The sequence below is a fragment of the Corapipo altera genome, unplaced genomic scaffold (genome assembly GCF_003945725.1).
Source record: "Corapipo altera isolate COAL_440 unplaced genomic scaffold, ASM394572v1 359, whole genome shotgun sequence".
Taxonomy (NCBI): Eukaryota; Metazoa; Chordata; class Aves; order Passeriformes; family Pipridae; genus Corapipo; species Corapipo altera.
This window is the reverse complement of record NW_020884948.1, coordinates 2,140,137-2,164,181: the sequence shown is the minus strand read 5'-3', so window position 1 is coordinate 2,164,181 and position 24,045 is coordinate 2,140,137. Positions and strand designations below refer to the sequence as shown.

Genomic DNA, 24,045 nt, shown 5'->3' with positions numbered 1-24,045 from the left:
ATAATTAATAACAGTATGCTTCATTTTAAATAAGGTATAGATTTTATCTGAACACATTTTAGCTAGTTCTCACTTGTGGTGTTTGCCCCTTGCTCACAGAACACTTAACTTCACCCTTTTCTCCACTCTATGTAAAGTTTTAGGAAAAAAAATAGACATGAATATTTCCTATTTTCTTCAACAGGTATGGTTCATCAGTTTAGAATGAGGTCGAATAGACCAGTCATCATTTACAGGATTAACGATTAGAAAGTCTAAGACATACTGGCTATTATCTTGCACTGTTTTTAGAGCAAACTGCTATCAGAATCTAAATAAGTTTGAGTACGTTACTTAAAATTTCTTAGTATATACAATTTTGTAAAGATTGTCACGTACCACCAATTGAACATCGCCGAGCAATTTCCCAAAAGACTAACCCCATTGCATAGATGTCTGCCCGTTTGAATGACTCAAAATGTTTCATATTTATGGAATCATCTAGAACTTCAGGAGCCATGTACCTGTTTGCAATAAAAAAACCCATTTAATTTCATAAACACTTAGAGCAGAGAAAGTTCACTACTACTGATCAGCTCAAAACCAAATTAAAATGTTTATGCGGAAAAGAGAACGAAGGAAAATCTGCTTCATTAAGGTTATTCAATCACAGACCTTTCAGTGCAAAGGGGATAAGTAAACTGAGAGGAATAAGCAAAGAAATGGGGGGAAAAAGTAAATGTGAAACTACAAACAAGTAGAGCCATAAACAGACAAGGGATAACAGAGACAACAATAAAGACCAAAAGTGTCCAGTTGCTAATTGATAGGCTACTAAGAAATTCATAGCTTTAGAGAGGCCCAGTCTGGACACTGTGAATGCTAATAAATAGAAAACAAGAGGAACATGAGTACTGTGGGTACTCAAGGGAGGCCTGTGGGACTATGCCATGCTTATCAAGGAATGTTTAGGAGAAAGGGAACAGAAGTGGGGCAATAGATAGAAAAGGGTAGCAAAGGGGTCAATTGCATAAAAGGCTGCCAGTCTGCTCCCCAGTGTACCCTATTTTATTAAATACTATTTTTCTGTGCAATCTCACTCTCAACCCCATGCGTACATGTTCTCTAAGAACTATATGTCAGCAACTGGAGGCAAGTATGAGTGAATTCAGGTCTAGCAATTGGAGTGGGACAAGGGATGAAGGTGCCCTCAGGCCTGGGGTCACAGCAACTAGGGAAAAGGAGGGTCTCAACATCAGTAGCTGAAAGGGGAAATGCAGATCCTAGGAGTACATGTCCACAGGTGTTAAGACCAAATATCTGGAGCAACTACGAGGGGACCAGTGTGAATAAATTCTGGGCAAGCAACTGTAGTCAGACAGCAGGTGAAGGAACCCCTGGTGCCAGCAACTGGAGTAAATGAGGGTCTCTGCTTCAGTCCCACTGAAGTGGGACCATGGGTCACAGATTTCACGGTTACACCTTACATGTACCAGCTACAGGAGAGAATGGGGATGAGAAAAGCAGAGTAAGGGTCTCCCAGCACCAGCAACTGGAGTGGGAGTCACAGGTCTACATGCCTGGGTGCCAGCTGCTAGGGTGGGCCAGGTGGTTTGCATTTCCCCAAACCTTGTATACATGGCTGTTGTACATGGCTGTAATTCTCTAGCAAACTTCAAGTTGGTCTAGACCAGCAACCAGGTGGCCTAGGCAGGGATGTTTGATGGGGGGAGGGGAGGCACACTGGTATTTGAGAGGGTATCCATGCATGTAGGGGTGCATACATCACCTGTTTGCTACTGTGCACTAATTCAGCTGGTGAGCAGGAGACCCACGGAGCACCAAAGAGAGCATTAGACACAGAGAGTGTTGTATGGAGGGTTGAGGGATTCATAAACATGCATGGACTTGTGAGGCTGCAGAAGGGAGTGTGTGCTTTTCAGTAACGAAGTTCAATTCTGATCAGCTGAAGAGAAGGAAGGAGACTTGGCTGTCTATACTTATGTTTTATACAAGTTCTGACAGTGTTTTATGTGGGTGTTGAAGACAGCACATGGTGCATAGCAATCTGTGTAATCAGCCTTGTCACTACTGTATATGTCTGTGTATGACTGGTTGAATCCCAAGAAAGGAAGCAGCAGCCACATCCATGGGCCTCAGATGAACAGAGGACACACCAGCTGGGCTCCAGAGGGCAGGCAAGAGGAAGCCCCAGTTCCAGGAATCTGACAAGTTATAGCAGCCACTTAAAACATCCCCTAACAAGACTAGAGAGGGAATAGGTGTGAAGTGCTGGTTAAAAAAACAGCAGTGTTAAAAGAACAAAGGCTCACTACCATTGCAGCAGCTCATTCTTCATCATAATAGTAAATTCTATTTGGGTTACACTTTAACAAGTGCTCACAAGCTTACTTTATCCACATTCTCAGGCAAAAAAAAAAAAAAAACCACCAAAAAAACCCCTATCTGTGACAAATTTTCAACTGAGAACAAGGACTGAAAACTGATCATGGCATCCAAGCGATTGTTACCTTGTTTAGTGACTGAGCCTAATGTGAGAACGTCAAGCAAAATATCAGTGTGGACCTTACTGACAGCAGCATCCTCACTGGCTGCTGGAAAGAATGAATGGTGTTTGCTGCATCAAGTCAACATCAGTTGCAGTATTTGCTCTCTCATTCTGGCATGGCTCTGGCAGCTAAATCCAGTATGTAGTGTTTAGAAGAGTTCAGTGTGTTTCTCCACATCACTGCCCCATCAGTCTCAGGCTGACATGAATGAAGCATGCAAAGAATGGCACCATGGCTTTGGAGAGCACTGTTGGCTGGTAAGAAAGCAACATGTATAGATTACTGGAGTAGAATACAGTGCCTGGAACAGCCACAGAAGCCTAAGCACAATTTCATTTAATCACATAATACTAGGGTTTTCTTTCTTTTGCAGTACCACAGATGGTAGAGAGAATATAAGAAACACTACTTAAAATAAATTTCAGGATTATCACACCCTTCAGAACTCTCTCAGCACTACTGTGTATTACGGAAATTACACAGACACAAGGAAGCAAGTGCTATCAAAAAAAGGAGCAAAACCACAACCAGTAGCTGCATCTGTTCTAACTACCCAGAACAAGGTTTGCTGACATGAGAGTTCTTCTAAGGCACACAAATTCCTCACAATTGATAAACACAGCACAAAGCAGAGGACAACTGTCTGAAGTGGAATGTAAGGTTTACTTTAATAGTAATTATTGAATGGAAGCTGAGTCAAGTTAAGTTTACATGTCACAAGCTTTAATACGGACAAGGCTCAAATAGTTCTGATCCACCATATCGAAAACATCTTAATCAAGAATGTAAGACTGTGGTGAGTGTTTTAATGCTCTCCAAGGATTTTGCATTATTGAATACTCTTGTGCTACTTCATGTGCTTGACAGTATAGTAATCAGTTTGGAACCTAGCACAAAGCATATTTGTTCTATCTTAAGATCACATGGGGATGAGAAGAGTGATGGACCCTAAGAAACACCAAACCAAAAACCTCAACCATGGTGCAAGAGGTCAGCCAGAATCACTTAAACAAGCAATAAAGGAGATTGTCTCAGTTTCTGTAAATCATTCTAAGGACAAGGGGTTTAACAGGTAAGACCATAAGAGGCCTGAATGTGGCAAAAAATCGCTCCCTCCCTCCCCCCAGTGTGACTTCCATTGAATTTATTGGCAAAGTGACCTCTTACCATGATCCTTGATCAATGCATTTAGATTGACTTTGGCTTCCATAACACTGAATGGTGATTGCTCAAAAAGTCTGAGAGATTACTGCTGGAAGAAGAGAGGCAAAAGGCAAGTAGGTCATCTAAGTGAGGTTAGCAGATGAGCCATTCATGGCTGTTATACAAAAGGGAGAGAAGCAGGCATCTCCTTGTCAGCTTATGCACTGGAAATGCATTGCTTGCCAGAGAGAGTATTTTAGGTTCTGGAGAGAGCTACTCTACACAGACTAACTCTGACCTTCTGAACAAGGTTTGCAGCTCTGTATCATCCAAGAATGAAAGCACAAGTTGACAGATTTGTTGAGTATGGTCTTGCCAAACTTTGGGTGCCTCCTGACCCCAAAAGCTCAGTATTAATTGCCTAAATGTCGTGTACAACATAGAGGGAGCTTGGTGTCATCAAACAAGACCCATACACAACACTACTGACTGTGACATCTCCATCAAGCCTATACTCACAAGGTACAATTCTGCTCATATTTGATTCAGGTAAACTTCAGAGAAGCACCCAGGTGAAGGAAGAATTTGCTGCCAAATGTCTTTTAAACACAGCCTATTTGAACTACCAAAAGTAAAAGCTAGGCCACACTTCTAAAAGAAATAAAAAGAGAATGAGGGCTTTTTTACTTGCCTCAGGGAGTAAGAGAGGGATTCTATTTCCTCCTCAGTTTAAAGCTCATGTTCCCTGCTTTATGCTGCAGGCTGAGCTATGAAAGCACACAGTTCACACCCTCTGGTAAAGCTAAGCCTCTGAACAGAAAAGAAACAAAGTCAGAAAAGAAGGATCATCAGTTTGACTCAACACCTCATTCACTCACCCAAGAGTGAGTTTGCTTGCTCCCTAGACCATACATTTTTTACAACAATCATTAGAGAAATATAAACTTTGTCAAATCCTCCTGAACTTGTACACAGAGCTTCAATGTGCAGAAGAGCTACCAACGGTGGCAATCAAAGGGAGCTAAAACTGTCACTGAACAGGTAAGATTTGACCTGTACTATGAAAAATTAATCAGAGGTGCAGAGCGAGTTACCTAAGAATGCACAAGGGGGAAGAGGGGACCAAGCCTTTTACAAGAATGAGCAATTTTCAGAGAGGTAGAAATGACTAATGTCTTTTAAATGGGAAACATATTAGTCCTGCAGGTGCCCACTGCAGTAAGCAAGAGTTACTACAGCTTTACCCTTGAGAAGAAACATAGGGTAGATGAACAAGCAATTTAATAATGCCTATGCAAGAAGAGATCTGGTAAGTGGGATCTACGGACACAGCTGAAAGGATGCTTTCTCCAGCGACCAGACTAAAGAGAGTAAGCGATTTGTGCACTGTTTTTCTTGGCACATACATGTAGTAGAAAATACAAAATCACACGTGGTATGTGCCCCGCATGCAGCTAAGTTTGCAATGACAAATTCCAAAGTAAGCCTGCTGTTTCAATACCAATGATTACTAGAGACTCTGAGAAGGAATAATGCCCACTACCTTGTAATGTAGCAGTAGTTCAGAAAATAAATCCCATCTGACAATTTGTGTGGTATTTTTAAAGCTGGCAAAGGACTAGCACAGCAGAGCTTTAGAACAAAGTAACTTCAGCAATATAATTGTAAGAAAAATAAATTTCCAGTACGTGTTCTAAAAGCTTTAGTTAATTGAGCCTTAAAATAATGTTTTGGGGTTTTTTCCTTCCAAAAAGACACAGCTCAAGGGGCATCCTAGTTCACAGTAAAACGCACATCACCCCCCTCCCCTGCAATATCACTACCTATAGAGATACATAAAAAAGTATTTTTTATGTGTGGACTGGAAACTAGGCAACATCAACACAGAATTTTCTCTAACACTGCTAAGGCATATAGGCTTGGCTGTCACACATTTCTCCATGACCAGTGTCCAAACTTCAGTCTGCCATACCACTGAACCTTTAGGCATCCAAAGAACAAAAAATTCCTGACATCCCCAATGGTTGCTGTGGTTCACTGTCAGTGCTACTATCTCTGTATGCTGTATAGCTGCACAGCTTACTAAAGGAAATTTATCTTCAGAACAGCTTACAGTTATTATTGTCTGATGGTTCAGCAATGATAAATTACAGCCAATAAGTTTATTTGCAGTTTGCTGATGGAGTTAAACAGCTTCAAATTCTTTTGAGAGCAAGAAAAACCCGTATTTCCAAATGCAAAAGTAGTCTTTTAAAAGACTCATCCATTGATGATTCTATCTATGCATTAGATGACAAAGAGGACTGCTGTTTTAAGTTCTTGTATTTCTCTCAAAAATGTAATTCCAGGAAAGAACGTGTCCAAGACTCTGCATCTTTTATGTTCTGTCATATAGGCTTCACACTGGAAAACCCCAGCTTTTTACTTTCAGTGTTAATATCCTGTATTACTTGCAGCCCAGTCAGGCAGGAGTGTAACACTTTCATGCAACACAAGGCAAGAATAAAGCACTGAAGTCTCTAAAACCATCAGCCTTGAAGTCTCTTAATTGTTTTAATACATACTTGTACCTACAATATTTTGTAAGTTTTCAGTATTTTACATATGCCAACAATCAACATGCTTTAAAGTTCTTACTCTCTAACTATATCTGCCATTACATTTCCCTGCTGCTTATATCTATATCAACAGAAGCCTATATGGAACAACAAAAAACAAAGCATTTTATTATAGACGTTGCCTGGCACATCATGTGAATGATTTTACCTTTTTGTTCCCACTCTGTGGTTTGGGGCAATATCAATTGTGTCTGTAGCTGAATCGTGCCTAACTGCCAATCCCAGGTCTGCAATGCAGCATGTTCCATTCTTTTTCACCAATATATTTTTTGATTTCAAATCTCTGTGGGCAATTGCTGGTTTGCCTGGAAGGGAAAAAATAGAAATAACATATCTACAAAAAAAAATAATAATAATTTAAAAAAAGAAATAAAAAAAAATCAAACTGCTTTTATTCTAAGCCTGGTGCAAATTTTGTTTGAAGTTACAGAATTCCTTCCAGTTCTGACACTTTATGTGCGTCAAGGTAACTCCTGAAATCATTCATTGTGGATTGTCTGGCTGTTCAGGAAAGTGCCTCATGTTTACCATATTACACCGCTCTACTGCTCCTTTCCCTCTTTCTGTAAATATTTACAGCACACACATACTGCTTCCCATAAAAAAGTTTTTAATATTTCTGGAAATAGACCCTTAGTGCTGTCTCAACTTGAAGTTAAGAAGACACTACATGCACCATTAGTTGGTGCCCTTTAATAGGTTTTTTTGTAGGAATGATTGTTACATCATAATGCCATAGAAAGGAAGACAAAGAGCTGTCCAAATTAAGTTCTGTTAAAAGAAATTATCACATAGTAGAATGAACTACTGATGTGTCATTTAAAAAAAAAACAAACAGAAAACCAACCAGTATTATCCATGTGACAAGCTGAAAAATTGTAAGATTACCTTGTGTGCCAACAATTTCCATGTGCAGATGAGCAAGACCACTGGCAGTGGACAAAGCTAATTTTATCATTCCTTCCACTGTTACTGTATACCTGTTCAGGTAATCAAAGAGTGATCCATGCTCGTGATAGTCTGACACCAACCACAGCTGAGTCCATGTACCATTGTCTGCAAAATAACACTGGCATGAATAACACACATACACACGTGAAAGACAAGTAACCCACATATTCCACTTCTATACAATGCTTATGAAGTACAAATTATGTTTTGCAAGTTAACTCAGCAAGTTAGACTCTTAAATCTTTATTTCTATCCCTGTAACATTTAAACACCTCTGTAAGGGCTGACAATATCATGGGAGGCTTTCCAAACATCTTAGTAAGTATTCTTTTATTTAAACTAGAAAACAAACCATAGAAAACTCATGTCACTGTAATTCTGAGGTGAATATTCAGAATGAATTATTCAGGTTATTAGCCAGGCCCTGCCATTCCCAACTGTTCTGCTGGAGTGTGGGGAGGGAGGAAACAGTGCTGAATGCACAACATAAAACTAATCCTGTCACTATCAGTCTAGTACAATATTGTCCAGGCTAACCATTAATTTAAAAAAAAAAAAAAAAAAAAAAGCTTTTCAAGCTATGCTCCCTAACTCCTTCAGTCTTCCCGTAATCTGCCTTCAACCTGGGAGATAATTTCCAGAGTTACCAGCAGCTGGTGGATTTTTTTTCCTAGAGTAGAAGCTTACAAGCAGCAATTGAACACATGACTTCAAGAAAAAAGTTAAATCCCACCTCTAGTGACCTCTAAATTGCTGGCCAAAACTGAGATTTCCAGGAGGCACAAGAGTAAAGAAAAACACTGAGAAAACCAGTTTGCTGCATGACTTTTTGCTGAACTGTGAAAAAAAGGACAGGCCATAATACATGTGTAGATATTCCAGGGCATATAAATGACAGATAAGAACTTAGTTGTTCACACTGTAAAGTACTGGACACAAAATACCTTGAAGTTTAAGCCACACAGAAAAGACTATTAAAGCAATCCAAATCAAGAGAGGGGCAAAAGGATTTTTTACCTAAGATGTAAAAACGCTCTCAGAAAAGAACAATTCTGCCACTAAATAGGTTTTCCAATTTTGTTTTGTTATGAAAGTAACTCTCCTGTGGCAGAGCTGAGAAGTGCTTTTATAGCTAGCAACTTCTGAAGAAGGATCTTTCATCTCTTTAGAAGACTAACTATCCCATAGAAGATTTCAACTGGACTTCTGAATTATACAGCCCCCATGTGCTCAAAACAAGTGAGAACACTCAGCAGAAATCAAAAAGATGTCTCATTATGTATTAGTCCCTAAGAATTACTCAGGAACTAAATACAAAGAACATGAAGCAGAGAAGTAAATTCAGGAGTTAGTTCCTATAATAAACACACTGAAAAAATTTTAGTTTCCGAAGAACACACTTGCCTCAGGAAAGTCAGAGGCACAAAATGCCTGATTTACAGATTGGCAGAAACTACCTTCATGAAAGCACTTATGCTTATCTTTAACTGAACACTTCAGTGGGCATGGGAAAATTTGCAAGCATGTCTTTTACTTGGATGTTCCTAGGGAGGTCAGCGACAACGCCACTAAAAACAATCTAAAAAAAAAAAAAAAAAGGACTCCAAATACTTCAGAGTAGGGAAATAAAAGACTAATCTACATTCAAATAATTCCGATAATGGAAAGAGAATTCTGGCTTGCTACATTCACAGAACAGTCTCAACTAAGTTGTTAATTTAAACAGGCAAAAGAAAGCAGTCACATGCTCCAACCTGTAAAGGGCTGTTAGAAAGCTGCTATTGCAGCAGGAAGAGTCTTATAATATGCCCAGACTTGGGCACAGAAGGGATGGCTGAGTTTTGTTTTTTAACAAAGAACAAGGAAATTAAAGATTTTTTTTAAATAACTTCAATTATTTTCTAGAACTGCTCCTTCTCTTGCTACTTTGCAATATCTAAGCACGAACTCATTTAACTCAGCATAGTATTAAATGTGACTTTTCTCAATGAGAATCATGGTCTCTGAAAAGTCAATCTAACAGCATTAGCTTCACTAAAAGCAGTCTTATAGACCCATTAGAAACAGGTATGAGTTCACAGCCACATAAGAGATACTCTCAAATACATATAATCAAAGAGCTCCAAAGAGCTGCAAAAGTCCAAAGTAAACTAACTTAATCACTTCAGAATATTCTCTTCCATCAGTTTTATCCTACTGCTTCATCAGTTATGACCCTACATTGCCTTAAATAATCCTCTCCTAGGCATTAACACCATACACACTCATTGCTTGGTCCTGTATTTTATTTCTTCTCCTCTTTCTTATGAATGAGAGACCTCAGCAGGTGTCTAAACTAGACAGCAAAAAGCAGAGAAATAAACTAATTTTAATTAATCTACCAGATCTGTTGTGTCTATATAAGCTCTTTAAAAGATGGCAGTTTCTGAATAATTATCACTGCCTGAATCAAGACTACGGTGCCTTTGCATAAAGTTCCTCCCTCTTAACTCTACATGGCCACCTAAGAGGAGAATATGCTGCTGATTACAGACTTCTACTTCAGTTTTATCTTATTTATTACCTGCAAGCCTTAATATTCGGTTTTTACCTTCCTTCCAAAGACGAAAATATAAAGCTGGCCTTACCATCCATTCTGAAAGGAGCCATGATTTTTTCCTATTATATGTTGTATTTGTGGCCCTTCAACCAGAATTTAATAAGAGACAATGTTGCATCCAAGCTTACATGAACATTAATTACAGACAAGCTGAAATGCAGCAATAGATACAGTGTCCAGCTATCAGAGGGGACCTACTATGTTTTCCTTGCCTTGCTGTATTTGACAAGCTATAAAATTTTTTAGCACATGAAGTAGAACACATTATGATAAACTGAAGTCTTTTTATACTGTTGACAGTAGTTAATTATTACCAAGTAATAATTAACCTGACCCTGAGTATTTTTGGCTGCACAGTAAACAGCATCTGCCATGAAGCTTTCAATCACAGGATTTGCATTATCAGGTAAGAAAAAGTAATTACACTCAGTTGTAATTACATACAGTAGCACAGCCTTCCATGATAAGGTAATCTAATTTGGTTTATATACACACAACTATCAAGAATCTCAAGCAATTTCAGAATGCTGAAGAAAATTACAAAAAATTTACATATGTTATTAGAAATATATTTAAGAGACTAATTATGGTTATTTCATCTACTTGCAAGAGACCCAAAAGTATTTTAGACCATCAAAATCACTCCGAGGTAAAAGCTTTCTTTTTGCAATTCTAAAAAAAATAAATTGAAATTCTGAGTAAGGAAGCCTTTTGACTTCTTGTTAATCAGGAGACTGATTACAGTTTGAGAAACACCTTAGTCAGCAACATCCACCTTAGTCAGGTTGACTCTTGAAAAAAGAAATTTATAACAACTGCTTTATAAAATATATAATCAAGTTTCAATTAAAATTCAATTGAGTGAATTCACTTAAGTGAAAAATGCTTCTTTCACATTGGCATTAGCAAAGCAAAAATTCTGACTTGGTACATGTTTGTTTTTAAATCAAATACTAGGTTTTAAGCCATGACAATATTGCTTGGTACAAAGGTTTTCAAACATAAATTTATGTTACAAGTTGAATGTATAGAAGTTGTTACAGAAACTGCCTAATTCTATGTGTTCAGTAGTGTCATGTCATGTGTCAAGTGTTTTAAAGCACAGATTTAGCCTTTTTTGGTATGGAGATAATGTAGCACACACAAAAAAAACCCAACATGAAAAAGCAGTGAAAATATAAGATTCAGATGGAACGTGTAATGAGAAAACTCTTAGAAATGAGATATTCAGGGAGATGTCAGTGACTGGAGGATGACTGGTGTTTTGTTAGCAAAACAGCTTTACTCTATTACATTGAGATAGTCATCTGATTAAATTGATGAAAAGCACCTGAACCATGTAGATTAGCAAGACCTTCCAGTCAAATTCCTTATTCTCAGGCTAAAGCCAGAGCTTCAAAAGAATAAATGGCTCAAATATTACTTTTCTCAAGAGGAAGGAATTCTGCTCACTTCTTTGCAGCATGTTGCTTAACACCATTCCTGGGGTTCTGCTTACCATTAAAGGTACTCTGAACAAAACTTCCACCAAGGGAAGTGCAGCTTTCAGTTCAGTGGAAGGGAGGTCAAAGTATTTTAGTGCTTTGGAAGCGTGCAGTACAATACTTTGCCTTACTTGTACCATGACTACACAGTTATGGTTACAGACAGCTAATCAAGAGAAACTTTTAGTAGTGTAAACCAAGGTTGCTGTCACTACTCTTTCGTTAGTAGAATAGCATAGATAAGTAGTCCCTGATACACTTTACCTTTAAATATCTGGGTTAGAGAGAACAAAACAAAACAAAAAAAACCCCACAAAACCCAAACTGAGTGTTTAGGTGGTTCATAACAAGATAACACATGGCCCTGAAAGTAATTTCCCTGACCTAGCAGTATTTGAAAGTTAGTGTATATTCGTGGCTAAGCACAGAGCTATCCAGAACACAAACACTTGTCAGAACACAACTGCAGTTAAAAAATCATTCATTGCTTCTCAGCTCTCAAGCTGGCTTAATAGCAGCACCTATTTCCCAGTAAATTATGGGATGGGAAACAGATAGATTGGACCAGCTCCTATAGCCTTCTGAACATGCAGCTCTGGGGAAGAAGAGGAAGAAAATGTGCCATTAAGGCATGAGGACTGTCTAAATGGTGTAGTAGAACAAGAAGTGAAGACAGTCACAAGCTCTAATCTATACACACACCCTCCTACCCAAAAGAACCCCTTCCATGAATTGTACACTACAATGGCCAGACAGATGTTCCCCCGCAGTTGCGAAAAACATACAGTTGCAGTAAGAGGACCGACCTAAATAATGCCTTTAAGCAGTAGCAAGAAACACAGCATGACTTTGTTTCCTTTGCCAACTTTAAAAATACTTGTACTGCTGTATCTCTTGTAGTCATCTTTGAAATGTCTCAGAAATGCAGTTACATCTTGCAGTCTAATGACTTTGTGCATTCCAGATAGGCTGTAGGAACTCCTGAGTGCATTCAGCAGTCTGCCCTACAGAGAAATGGATGTAAATCCTTCACAGATATTATTGCTGTGAAAGAATACTACATCTTGCACCCAGCACCTAATAAGTATTTATCAGTTAGTACCAGCATCTACAGTGAAAGACTGTTAAGCCTTTGGTCTCTAAAGGCAAATTTGTGATACACCTGCCCCTTTCAGAGTACCAGGATAACACACTTGCTAAACTGAAAGAACTACCCCCATAATTGTCCCTCTAGGTCCTCCCATTTAATGGGATATAGGTGGCCTGAAGTATTCTTAGCAAGAGTTGAAGTATTTACCTCCTTCAATGTTCAGGGACTGAATTCTTAACCCAGAGAGAGAATGGTGGGTACGTATTTCCCCACTGAGAGAAGGTAGACGGTTACACTGAGAATGAATTCTGCATTGATGAGTTAAAAATAACACAACTTTCTACATCTGCTCAGACAGCAATACTGTTAGAAAGAAGTCAAGAATAGCAGCATTTTCAAAACATGTTTTTATCCGTTTTTCGTAAACCAGTCACCAACTAGTTCTCAAGAAAACAGAAGAGCCTTGCCTTGAAGCCCTAAAGCCTCCAATAATGGCATGAGCTATCAATTAAGGATTTCTTCTTTGTATGTAAAGCATATTAACAGTAGAAACTAGAAACAATTTCATATCACATTATATTAAAAGGAACCTCATGACGATCAAGTCAGATGGAACTTCACGCTATTTCGTCTGGAACTCAAAACACTAATCAAGAAATTATTTTTGAAAGCCAACTATTTAAGAAGCCTGCCTCATACCTCCTCTGCAGAGTAGTCAAGTGTATTTTTGGGACAAACTACCTGAGGGTTTTAGGCAAAACGAGAAACTGGTATGCTTAACCACTGATGGATTTTGTTAAAAGTTATAGCCAAGCTATTGTAATACATCCTCCATGTTTTTAAGTGACACACAGAAGCTAAAGCTTCTGCAGCGATGGCTTTTCATTTATGGTTTTAATGCAACTAATCTAATTTTAAACCCAGGCTCCAGATACTCTAGTAGGTCCACCAGAAAAAACTCAAGCTCTTGTAGGTACTAGTAATAGCCAGTACAATTTTATGTATGAAAATAAGACAGTTTCTAATGGTAAGCATAATAAGATGCAGGAAGAAGTTGCCTGGTATAGTACAGATCTGCAACCTCTTGGAGGATAACAAGCTGCACAAATATCTGTTAGGAGCAAGTTAACTGCAGGTAATCCTTTCCTGGAGAAGTGTTCCACATAATCTCTTGGATTATGTCCCAATTCTACAGATTTATATAAATATAAAAATTTGAAATTAATCTAGGAGTAATTAAAAAACCCCTCTATTTACACATATACTTCAACTACACTAAAACCATTTAGGAATTTCCCACAAAACTGAGAGCCCTTTAAGAATTCAGCATGTGTGTGAATTCTTGACTCCTCTTTAAGGTGACAGAATTTTCTGCTTTCTTTGCAAAAAAGTCAAAGGCCATTTGTGGTGAAACATGCAGTTTCAGATGAAAGTACCTCAACGAAACAGTGTAACATCTTGGCTCCCCTGAAGGTAAGAAATTCAAAACTTGTTTAGGTTTTACCAAACTCTGGCATCTTAAACTGGACTGCAGGAAAATCCAAGAAACTTTAATCTACTGTAGCCACAACAATTCAAGCTGAAAAAAATGTTTAAACTGTTCCTCTTAGTGGATATTTAAAGACTTATCAGGAGAGCTCCAGAAAGCAGGTATAGTTTTTTACTGCTAGGAACAAATCGTTAATTCCATTTTTCCAATTTATTTTTTAACTAGAGTTTTGAAAGAATAACTTCTCATAACTCAGCCTTAAAAATAAATCTTCTACCTCCTACTTTATATCGGGACAATGAGATTAGATCTCTTTTGGTTCCAAGCATGTATATTATCAGGCTATTAGGTAATTACAGGTACAAGTATTCAACAGATGTGTGGGCTCACATGATAAGGTATCTCCTTTTTGATACCAAAGCATTTTAAACAAATGTATAGAAAGTATGTTTTCCTGAAAAGAGACATTTTCCTTCATTAAACTTATGAAAAGCCTGTCAAACCCTGAAATGCTCTAGTAACAAAGTAATTTCTTGCTACTCTTAACAAGATCCTCACAACTTTATTTTCCCCTTCATGTACTGTCTATTCTGACGAGGTACAGAAACAGTAAAATGAATTCATAGTATCACCAACCTTTGTTGTCTGCAGCTATAAATCCAAGTATGTTTTCATGGCGTAGCATAACTGTTTGATAAATTTCTGCTTCTCGAAACCATGAACGTTCCTCTCTTGAAGAGAAGATCTTCACAGCCACTTCTTCTCCTCTCCACTTCCCTCGCCAGACTTCTCCAAAGCGACCCTTACCAATGCTTTCTTGAAGTACTATAGTTCTTGCAATTGTTCTTTGCACAAGTAAAGGTAAACCTGAAAAGAGGATTTTACATTAACCTTAAATATCACTAACAAAACAAGCACTTATCCCGAATAATAAATGAGATCCTATTCCATTAAGGTATTTCTCTTAGAATGCACATTCTCTCAGCTTGTTATGAACTGCTGACAAGTAGAGGGTAGGATTCTGCCTTCAACCTTAAATGCCAGCAAAACAGGTACTCTAGGACATTATGTTACAAATTACATTACATTATGCTACAATTGTTAAAAACATGACACACGCTTCCTTTCAGTTAAGAATGTGGGCACTTGCTGATTCATAATATTTTATTTAAATGAAAAAAAGAAACAACCATGAAGCAATCAGGACCAGGATTGAGGGAGTTTTTTTTGGTTGCTTGTTTGTTTGGGTTTTTGGTTTTTTTAACTTTATTTTTGAAAAAAGGATCTGCCCATAACTCTCCTGGCAAAGCAGCTTAAGAATACCTTTGCTAATGATTAAATTTACTCAGCATTAGATATGACCGTCCATTTCTAAGTTTAAAGTTAAACCACACTTATCAGCAACACTTACTGCTGAAAACTTACACTCATGCCCAAGTATGCCAGTAGCCTCTTAGTAATCCCAAGTCACTGCAAAATAGGAAAACATCCTTGTAATGGAAGCTTCCCTTTTTAGAGGCCATTCTTGTGCACCTTGCAGTAATTATACTTGAAAAAAAGGTTTACATTCATGAAGATTTTATAGTTTTGGAACATCTACATGCTTTCAGCACAGAGCACCTCTTAACATGCTTCAGTAATTTTATACAGGCAGTGGCATCCCTCAACCAGAGTGGGTTTTTGTTCATTTTAAATCTTTCCTGTTGTAACTGCAAGGCTTGTCACTGGATTCTGCATTGATACTACACTGCAGGATGAATGCATCAGCCAGGTTATCTGCTTACAATAAGCTCTTTTGGTACAGGATTATTTCACTTAAACCAAACACTTTGCAATCTATTACTCCATAATCGCTGTTCCAATAGCTGACAGAACACCTGTATTTCCTCATGTTATAGAAAATAAATCCCAACTAATAGCTCAAATAACTAATTCTTGTCCATTTCTGCATTTCTGGACATTCTTTGCTAACAGCAGCACTAGAAGGACACCTGATCTGGTCTGCAGCATTGCTATGCTTATATCTTAGTCTGAGGAGTGCAAATTAAAATACTCCAGTGTTCAACCAAGGTCAAGATTCCTAGACCTACAGGAATTTTCTGTATGATCTGTGCTGACAACATACCTACACGAAGAAAGAAAGGAATAAAAATGCACATTGCACCAGTGACTTTATCATTGTCAGGTACTGCAGTCATTTCTACTGAGAAAGTTAAAACTTTTACTGTAATAGCTGTCCTCAGGTCAATTGTGCTGCATGCCCTAACCGTAAAGGCTCTCCTGTGAAGCCTAACCTGCATTCTTTGTGGACAGACTTTTGAAATGCAGAAAAGGCTAGAACAACTACAGGATCAAACTCAACCCTGAAAATGGAAAATTTGATTTCACTGGCCATAGAAAGCTTCTTCCTTAGAACTCATGTACTACTGCAAAGTCCACTGGCAATTATCAAATACAATATCAAAGCTGATTTTATGTACCTGAAATGGGTGATGGGCCTAGGACTTTTTTCCTACAGCTGTATCAGAAAACCATTTGTACATTTTCAGTTTCAGATGCGCTGCTCTGAACTTGCTGTAGACATCCCTCCTTGTTTAAAAAATATGTCCAAGGATATCAGCCAACCTCTAAACAGATACTAAGCCTTCCAGACATGAAGTATTTCAATTTCACATAACAACCCCCCAACCATCACATTAATATGTCACAACAGGATAAAAACCCTACTGTGATCTATCCACTTACTCCTATACTTATTTTTACAGTATTTACAAGATTCAACTTCTGTTTTTGGCAACTGACCTTTCTCCTAGTACTGCTTCCCAGACAAAACCAGAATATTAGAATCCATATTTATCTTGCATTCATAGCAATTCATTACAGACTTTCTGTTGCAAATGAGCAGTTTCCTTCTTTTGCTACAGAGGAAACACAGCCCTGCATCACCAGGAACTTGAGCATCTGCTGTACTATAAGCCAGACTGCTTGAAAAGCAGCTCACAGGAGACAGCTACAGCCTCAGCCTTTGACACACACATTCAGCACAACCATTCAGGCTCATAGAATACAGCTCCCTTTAACTCTGCATGAAGAAAGATTCGACCCCTTGTATTCAGCCATTGTCATCCAATTTATTCCTGAAACCTTCATCATCATTTTTATGCATCAAAGTATCCTCAAGTGTTCTGAGAGTTTAGCAAAAAGAAAAAAGTTCTTTTTCTTTTCCATGTCCTAACCATACTCCAATTAGTTTAGACTAATGATTGTTCAATGCATAAGAAGTTTATAAGTAATCCGGATAATTCAGGAATTAAGTTCTAAAACATTAAAGGTAGCCAACAAGAGCAGCTGCTAGAATTTTGTTCCCATTTGTAAGTCTCTGCCCAGAAAACTTTCTCTGAAGAGTAACGAAAAAAACCAAACAACCAAACAGCATTCCATGGACTGAAAAATCTCATTCCCTTCAAGCTTGCATGAATTGCAGAAGTTTTTAAGGAGCTTTAAATTCACCTTTGCATTGATTTTTGGGACCCTCTGGATTCCTAAATAGCTCCTGCTTGAAGTCACCTACCAGTACTATTCAAAGCTTTCCCCTCATTTTAGGCAATTCTTTCCACTCCTTTCCAACTAAGTTACTTCATCACTGAGTGAGTTAGAGTAACAGATGGGCATCCCCATCTGTCTGTACAATATGTAGCCGATATTTAGAGATTTACATCATGATCTGAAAATCATTCTCAGTTCCAAAAGACTTTGAAATCCTTCTCTTAGAAGCTGTAGCTTCAGCAGAAGGATCTATTTTAGATGTTTCATCAATTCCTTTCATGAAACATCTACTTGTTTCAGGTCTTGTTCGTCATGGAACAACAGGGCAACACTAACATAAGACTGAATAATTAATAGCAGGTTACTATTCACCATTGCAGGAAATGAATCCTAACTCCCTTTTGATCTGCACAGGAAGCTCAATTGTAGAGTTTTGATCATTTCTCTGTTTTATACACCTCTCGTTAGAGAACACCAAATTAACAAAATCGGTAGAATCCTTTTTATTTATAGACTATGAGCTCTTCTGGTCCCTCGGCACGAATTTCGGAGCAGAACATAGCCTTTGTGTCACCAGACTAAACACTTGCTTAGCTGTGCCTCTTCGGTCTGGATTATTTTGCCTGTTCTGTACATCTCCTTCGTAGTTTTGCAATCTCTTGTCCCAACACCATTCCTTTCACACAGTTCAGTTTCTGACAGGGTTAAGCACTGTTTTAACTAGCAGCTGTGGCTTTTCTCCCTTCCACAACCCTCTTTTCCACCCCCAGTTTATTCCATAAATGTACAGTTTTCTCAATTTTAAATGTGCTGTACCCAAACTCCGGATTAAAACACACATTTCAATGAGATTCAGTTGCTGCAGGCTTACTTCAGGACACAAGAAAATTATCATTTCAAGTGCAAGGGCACTGTGAATTTATATAGTCATTGACTAATTTTGAGACAGTGACACAAGTCATTGCAAATATATACACAGATAACAGTACAGAAAACAAGTACCTGAAGTATCTCCTATTTCACTGCCATAATCACAGTGATGTACAGAACAGTAAATAAGGCCAATCCTTGTCTTACAAACAGCTCAACAACATGGAACTCACTGCAGCTGAAGCTAAAAGATCCCTTTTAAGGAAACATCCAGTCTTGTTTTACAAGAAACGTGACTGTCTTTCAAGCATAAAAGCAAATTAATAAAGAGTCTCCTTAGGGGTAAGTCAAAATCAACCACATTTGTTGGTTTTCCTGTGATGCATTCACCAGTAGCCAGTGCTCAAATACTATAGTAGGTCAGGTGCTCTGGTAGTCTAGACCAGCCTGAGTGCCCTGAATTCAGCTGTGAAAGTTAATTCCCTAGCATGCTGCTTTTACTTAAAGGGTAATTTGCCAATAGGCAAGGGAACAGTCAGTAGTTTCTAGCCATTTGCTCCAGAAGAAGAATCATAAGTTTCTTCTAACTTGGATTCTCTGCTTTTCAAGAGCTTATTTTGAAGGAGTACTTCCAGAATTTTCAAACAAAGAGAGGTTCAGAAGCACCACAAGGAAGAAAGCCAAAAGGAAAATGAAGGAATATTCCTGATAACAAATGAAAAGACCAACTGACAACTAAGTTTGCATTTTAATTTGAATTTCTTTTCAGCCTTCTTTAGAGGTCTGTATCTGGAGACATTAAACAGGGAGTTTTATGGTTCTAATAGCATAACAATTATATATAAAATCTTTCTGCATTCCAAGATATGTAAATCTCTGACTCTCCATAATCTCTAAGTCTCTTACTTCCCTATATCCTTCCTAGAACAAACATAACTGCCTAAAATATTAACTCAGAATTCAGAATATTCTTCATATACCAACAGCTACACCTATAAATGAATTTCCAATTTAAAGCTAAAAAAACAAACCCTTCACAAATTATCTAAAAACCATAGAAGATGGTAGTTTAGCTGTACTGCACAGAATAAAAAGGTAAATGACTGAGCCTTACAGGAAACAAAACATTTACAATAGGTGATTGTGATATTCCCTGCATTATTTAATACACACACACACACATATATATATATATATATGTCAGGCTACTCTAAGAATGATAAGGAACAGTAGCAACAACTCAATTTTTTTTTATTTCACTTATTTCCATACATTCAATTTTCACTGATACTGAATGAATCTACATGGAAGTTGCTTTTTTAGTAATTTCTCCAGTTAATTATACGTTTGAGTAGATTTGACAATATAAAAAAAACCCCTGAGGAATTACAAGGCTCTTAAACACAGGGTAATAACTACCAGAAGTGTGCCTTTACCTGAACCAGAGCCTGAAGTTGTCATATCGTAAATTAAATCCTTTAAGGTAGTTCCTTCTGATATAAAGGGACGATCCAATGAAGGGTCTTCTTCACTTGGCACACGATGATGAATTACAGTACGATTATGACAAATATATAGAATCAACATTAGTGAAATGCAGACAAAGCAGACAGGTCCAGCAATGACAGCAGCCAGTTCCACAGGTCCTAGATTAGAAGCTGGTTTTTCTGCAGTAGGGCCTGACAGTAAAAATTAAAGAAAATGGTAAAACTATTTCTATTCTTTCATGCAACTAAACTTATAGTATTCAAATTATTTCAAGGTATTTGTTAAAACTTTTGCACAGTAACCGTTTCAAGAATCAAAATAAGTATTACAAAGGAAAAAACAATGTGCTTACTTACACTTTAACTTGCATGTAAGTCTTCAAAACTGCCCCTAACATTCCTACCCAGAAAACTACAATTCGTATTTAAATATCATGAAATTGTACTTGCAGAATATAAGATGTACTTTAGGCCTTCAAATTTACCTACAAACTTCAAAACTGAAACTTCCATGCTTATAGAATTTTCTGTTTGAAAAAAACGAAGGAAAAACAAAAACAGCCAAACCTCCATTACCTGGTGTTGGAATTGGAAGTTCTATTTTATTGCAGAGAGGCGTGTTACAGCAATGAGGCACAGTAAAGACTCCATCTCTGGTGGAGGAGGAACAAACGAACGGTCTGTCTCGGGGAATCAGATCAACTTTTGCTATACACATACTATTGTGTATTATTTTGTCTGCAGTTCGCGTTACTGAGGCAAAACATACTCCATCTGTCACACACGTAAAGTTGTCTTTTGTACATAGATGGCAGTAACACTCTAATTCTGTATTGAGAAAAAACATTAATGTTAGTATTGGTACACATTCTGAGTTGAGAAACAACTTGAATGACTAAGGAAATATAAATTCAAAATGCTAGGAGATCTGTAATCTTTTTGGTTACATAAACACAGAGCCAAATCACTGAAAGACAACACTACAAGGGACAAAAAAATTAGGAGACGAGCAGAAGAAAGTAAAATTTAAAGCTGAAGTCATCTCTCCTTACATAATGATGTATTAAAAGAGAAAGGCTGAAATCCTATCTTTCAGGTAAATAAGTTCCATTACAGTTCCTCACACTAAAGATCAAACTTCTAAACAGCACTGTATTCTCTAGAGTACGCTATTCTGCTATTTTCAAACCAAATACAAATAATGCCATTTTTCCCCACAATAACCACAGGTACATCTTTTCTAAGTGACAAATAGGATGCTGCTGGTTACCCAAGATTATTACTTTATCCATTACTTGATGGTTTTCATTTAGCGCCAAAAGGGCATATAACAGTTTGATCCTCACTAAAAACCAAACCTTGCATGACCTGAAAGCACATCCTGTCACAGAAGCAGAACGTGGTGGTTTAGACTTGTTATTTATGCAGCCACAGGAAAATGCTGTCTTACATTACTCGAGTTCGTGATTTACTAAAGCTATCAATTGCAGTAGTAAAGGAGGGGAGGGAAGCAGGAATGACAGGCTAATCATCTCTAGGATGATCAGGTTTCATTCTTTGCATTGCAGAAGTTCTTGGAGAAGGAACACTACTACTTCTAATTTCTTTCTCTATTCTTTCCTGCATTTACCAGACCAAAGCCAGACAGAAAACAGCGCAGTGGCAACAAGAAAAATATCCATACACTCTGCCTCCACTTATTCACCAGTGAAGGCCAAAAGCTAGCCTGGGACTTGTGTACATGTATAAAGAAAGACTGAAATACAGAAATTTAGAAAGATTTAAAACATTAAACATTCATGACCAAAATACCAAAAAATGTACTGAGCCATAAAAAAAGTCTCTTTCAAGGGTACATACAAAACTCCCACCAAAACCATGAGGATTAATAGCTGGCAAAGCCAAAGGTCCCACAAATCTGAACTCTGGCATTTCACTTAAATGGAAGAGTTTGATATAACCACCTGGACAGCCTTGGATTTTACACCCCTCTCTATTACTGTATATCATGGATTTAAATAAATGGTGATCTGCTCTCAAATATATACACATATCATCTCGAAGTGTGGATTCTGAGAAACATTTTCCAAAAACACCTCCTTCCCGCAAGTCTCGAATGAAACCAAATAATTGCAAATCATCTTCTACTGTCACTGAAGATTTGATCAAGTTTTAAGGACCCACTATGGAAAGATAACCTGACTTCAGAGATTCACCAGCACATAGACCAGTCAGAAAAAGGGAGGAGGAAAAAACCCACAAATGGGATTGCAAAATTATTTATTATGACGATTATTGAAAAAAGTAATTAGAAGGTAGATGAAATGAGAACTGGCACATGGGAAGGTGAATCTTAACAGCATTACTTTTTGAAGATGCAATTTCCCACCCATATCTCTACCCCCCACCAACCAAGGAAGCAAGGAAAGCTATTATTCAGAGCTTAACTATGAGAACATTTAATACTTATTTTCCTGTCGCTGTGCCTCTGGCAATTTACATCTGAAAAAATTATTTTTAACCCTTTAAAACCTTGAAAAGTTTCCTAAAATATTCACACACTTTCTTGCAACTTTTTTAACAAGCACACCTTTATCTCACTTGCTCCATCCATGACCTTTTTTTCTACTTAAATGGTATTTTTGGCTCATCATAACTACATGTGTATCTGAATGCCTACAGCAAAAGACAGATACTCAGTGAGATATATTTACATTTAGTCACCCTACAGAGGCCAAGTTACTTGAAGCAAAAAAAAATTAGGTTTGGGTTGACCTTGTTACACTCATTCATCTTCCTGATCTTGGAAGCTGTACAGACACACTGTTACAAGCATGACTAAGTAACACATTGGCATCTTATCTTCCTCATTGGCTTGGTTTCCACCTCTCTTTTGCTACACAATTCCCCGTTAGAGCAATTTGATACAATACACACTTTTGTTCCTGTTTGATGCCACTACCTTCTAGTCTCCTGCGAGACACGGTACACTGTCACACACAACAGAATGATTTCCTCCAAACAAACAGATCACTACTTCCCTCTGAAGCTACTCTCCCCCTCCCACAGAAGGGGAAGACAATGCCTAATCAGCTGAATAAGCCAAAGCTCCCAGGAATACAGGTTTTTGCTGCTCTCTAGTGGGCATATCTTAAAAAAAAAACAACCACCCAATTAAAAATGCTTCAGCCCCCTCCTACTTTGGCCACTTACGACTCCTCATGCCCTCCAACTCAAGCAGGTAAAAGGAGAATTTCCATATTTTACTAACAGGAAAACTAATTCAGCATCTTCAGCAACAATCCATACCAGGATGAGAGAATATGGAATTGGAGTTTCTTTGCCCATGTGTCATTCTCCAGTTATCTGTGGTAAAACAACAGACTACAACCACATGAACACATTGTAGGTAGGTGACATTTAACATCAATGGGATGAGGAGATGTCAAAAACCAACTGTAATTAAATCATTCCTATAAGGAAGTGTTTTCACTTTTAACTAATATCAAAGAAAAAAATAGCATACTGTTGTCCTCTTGGAGATATGAATTTTTGCTTTGTCCCCAAGTAGTCCCTCTTCTTCTCAGAGAAGCACTATAGTAATTTTAAGAACTCAGACAGAAATTAGTCAGGTCTCCAAGTTCACTTAAATGGACACATACATTTCTAGAATGGATTGATAATAGAATGGGATGAGAGAATGACAACTCTGATGTAAGCTGATCTTCCAGAGCCAGTAATATATTTCAGGTAAAATGCATTTCAATACAAATTTGGAAAACACCTTTTAAATCTACTATTACAAAGAACTCTAGACATCTTTCAAAATTCTATTAAATTCAAAGAAGAGGGAAAAAAAGTCTTCACTTAAGACTTAGTCCATATTTTCCATGTCAAGGAATTATTTTAAGTATTACAACAGTGTTTGGATGGAACCACTAGCATGAAGCTCCACTACCAACTAATGAAAGGTCATATCTGTTTAAGAGATGAGAAACTACAGCTCAGACAGCTACACAAATGCAGTGAAAGTATACAGACAACCAGGGACGGTCTAGAGCAAAAATTGGGTCAACACAGTGATCTAGTTCCTTCCCTACTGCATTTTCTCAGTGCACTAGGACTATTCTACATAATCATTCCTACTTTGTATGACTGACTACCATAAAAGCAAACAGTGAGACAACAGAGTTCTGAAAGTGGGTGTGTGTGTGGTTTA

The 24,045-nt window shown here is 37.8% G+C and overlaps 1 protein-coding gene across 1 annotated transcript in view; it reads right to left on the bottom strand.

Moving 5' to 3' along the window:
* The window catches only part of TGFBR1 (transforming growth factor beta receptor 1), a 30,862-nt gene that overhangs the window by 3,112 nt on the left and 3,705 nt on the right, over positions 1 to 24,045 (bottom strand). Inside the window, exons 2-7 of the mRNA XM_027662836.1 lie at positions 20,403 to 20,654; positions 19,776 to 20,018; positions 14,560 to 14,790; positions 7,199 to 7,366; positions 6,459 to 6,615; positions 379 to 503 (exon numbers count right to left, since the gene is read on the bottom strand). Coding sequence (XP_027518637.1) covers positions 379 to 503; positions 6,459 to 6,615; positions 7,199 to 7,366; positions 14,560 to 14,790; positions 19,776 to 20,018; positions 20,403 to 20,654 — 1,176 coding nt within the window. The remainder of the gene's footprint in view (positions 1 to 378; positions 504 to 6,458; positions 6,616 to 7,198; positions 7,367 to 14,559; positions 14,791 to 19,775; positions 20,019 to 20,402; positions 20,655 to 24,045) is intronic.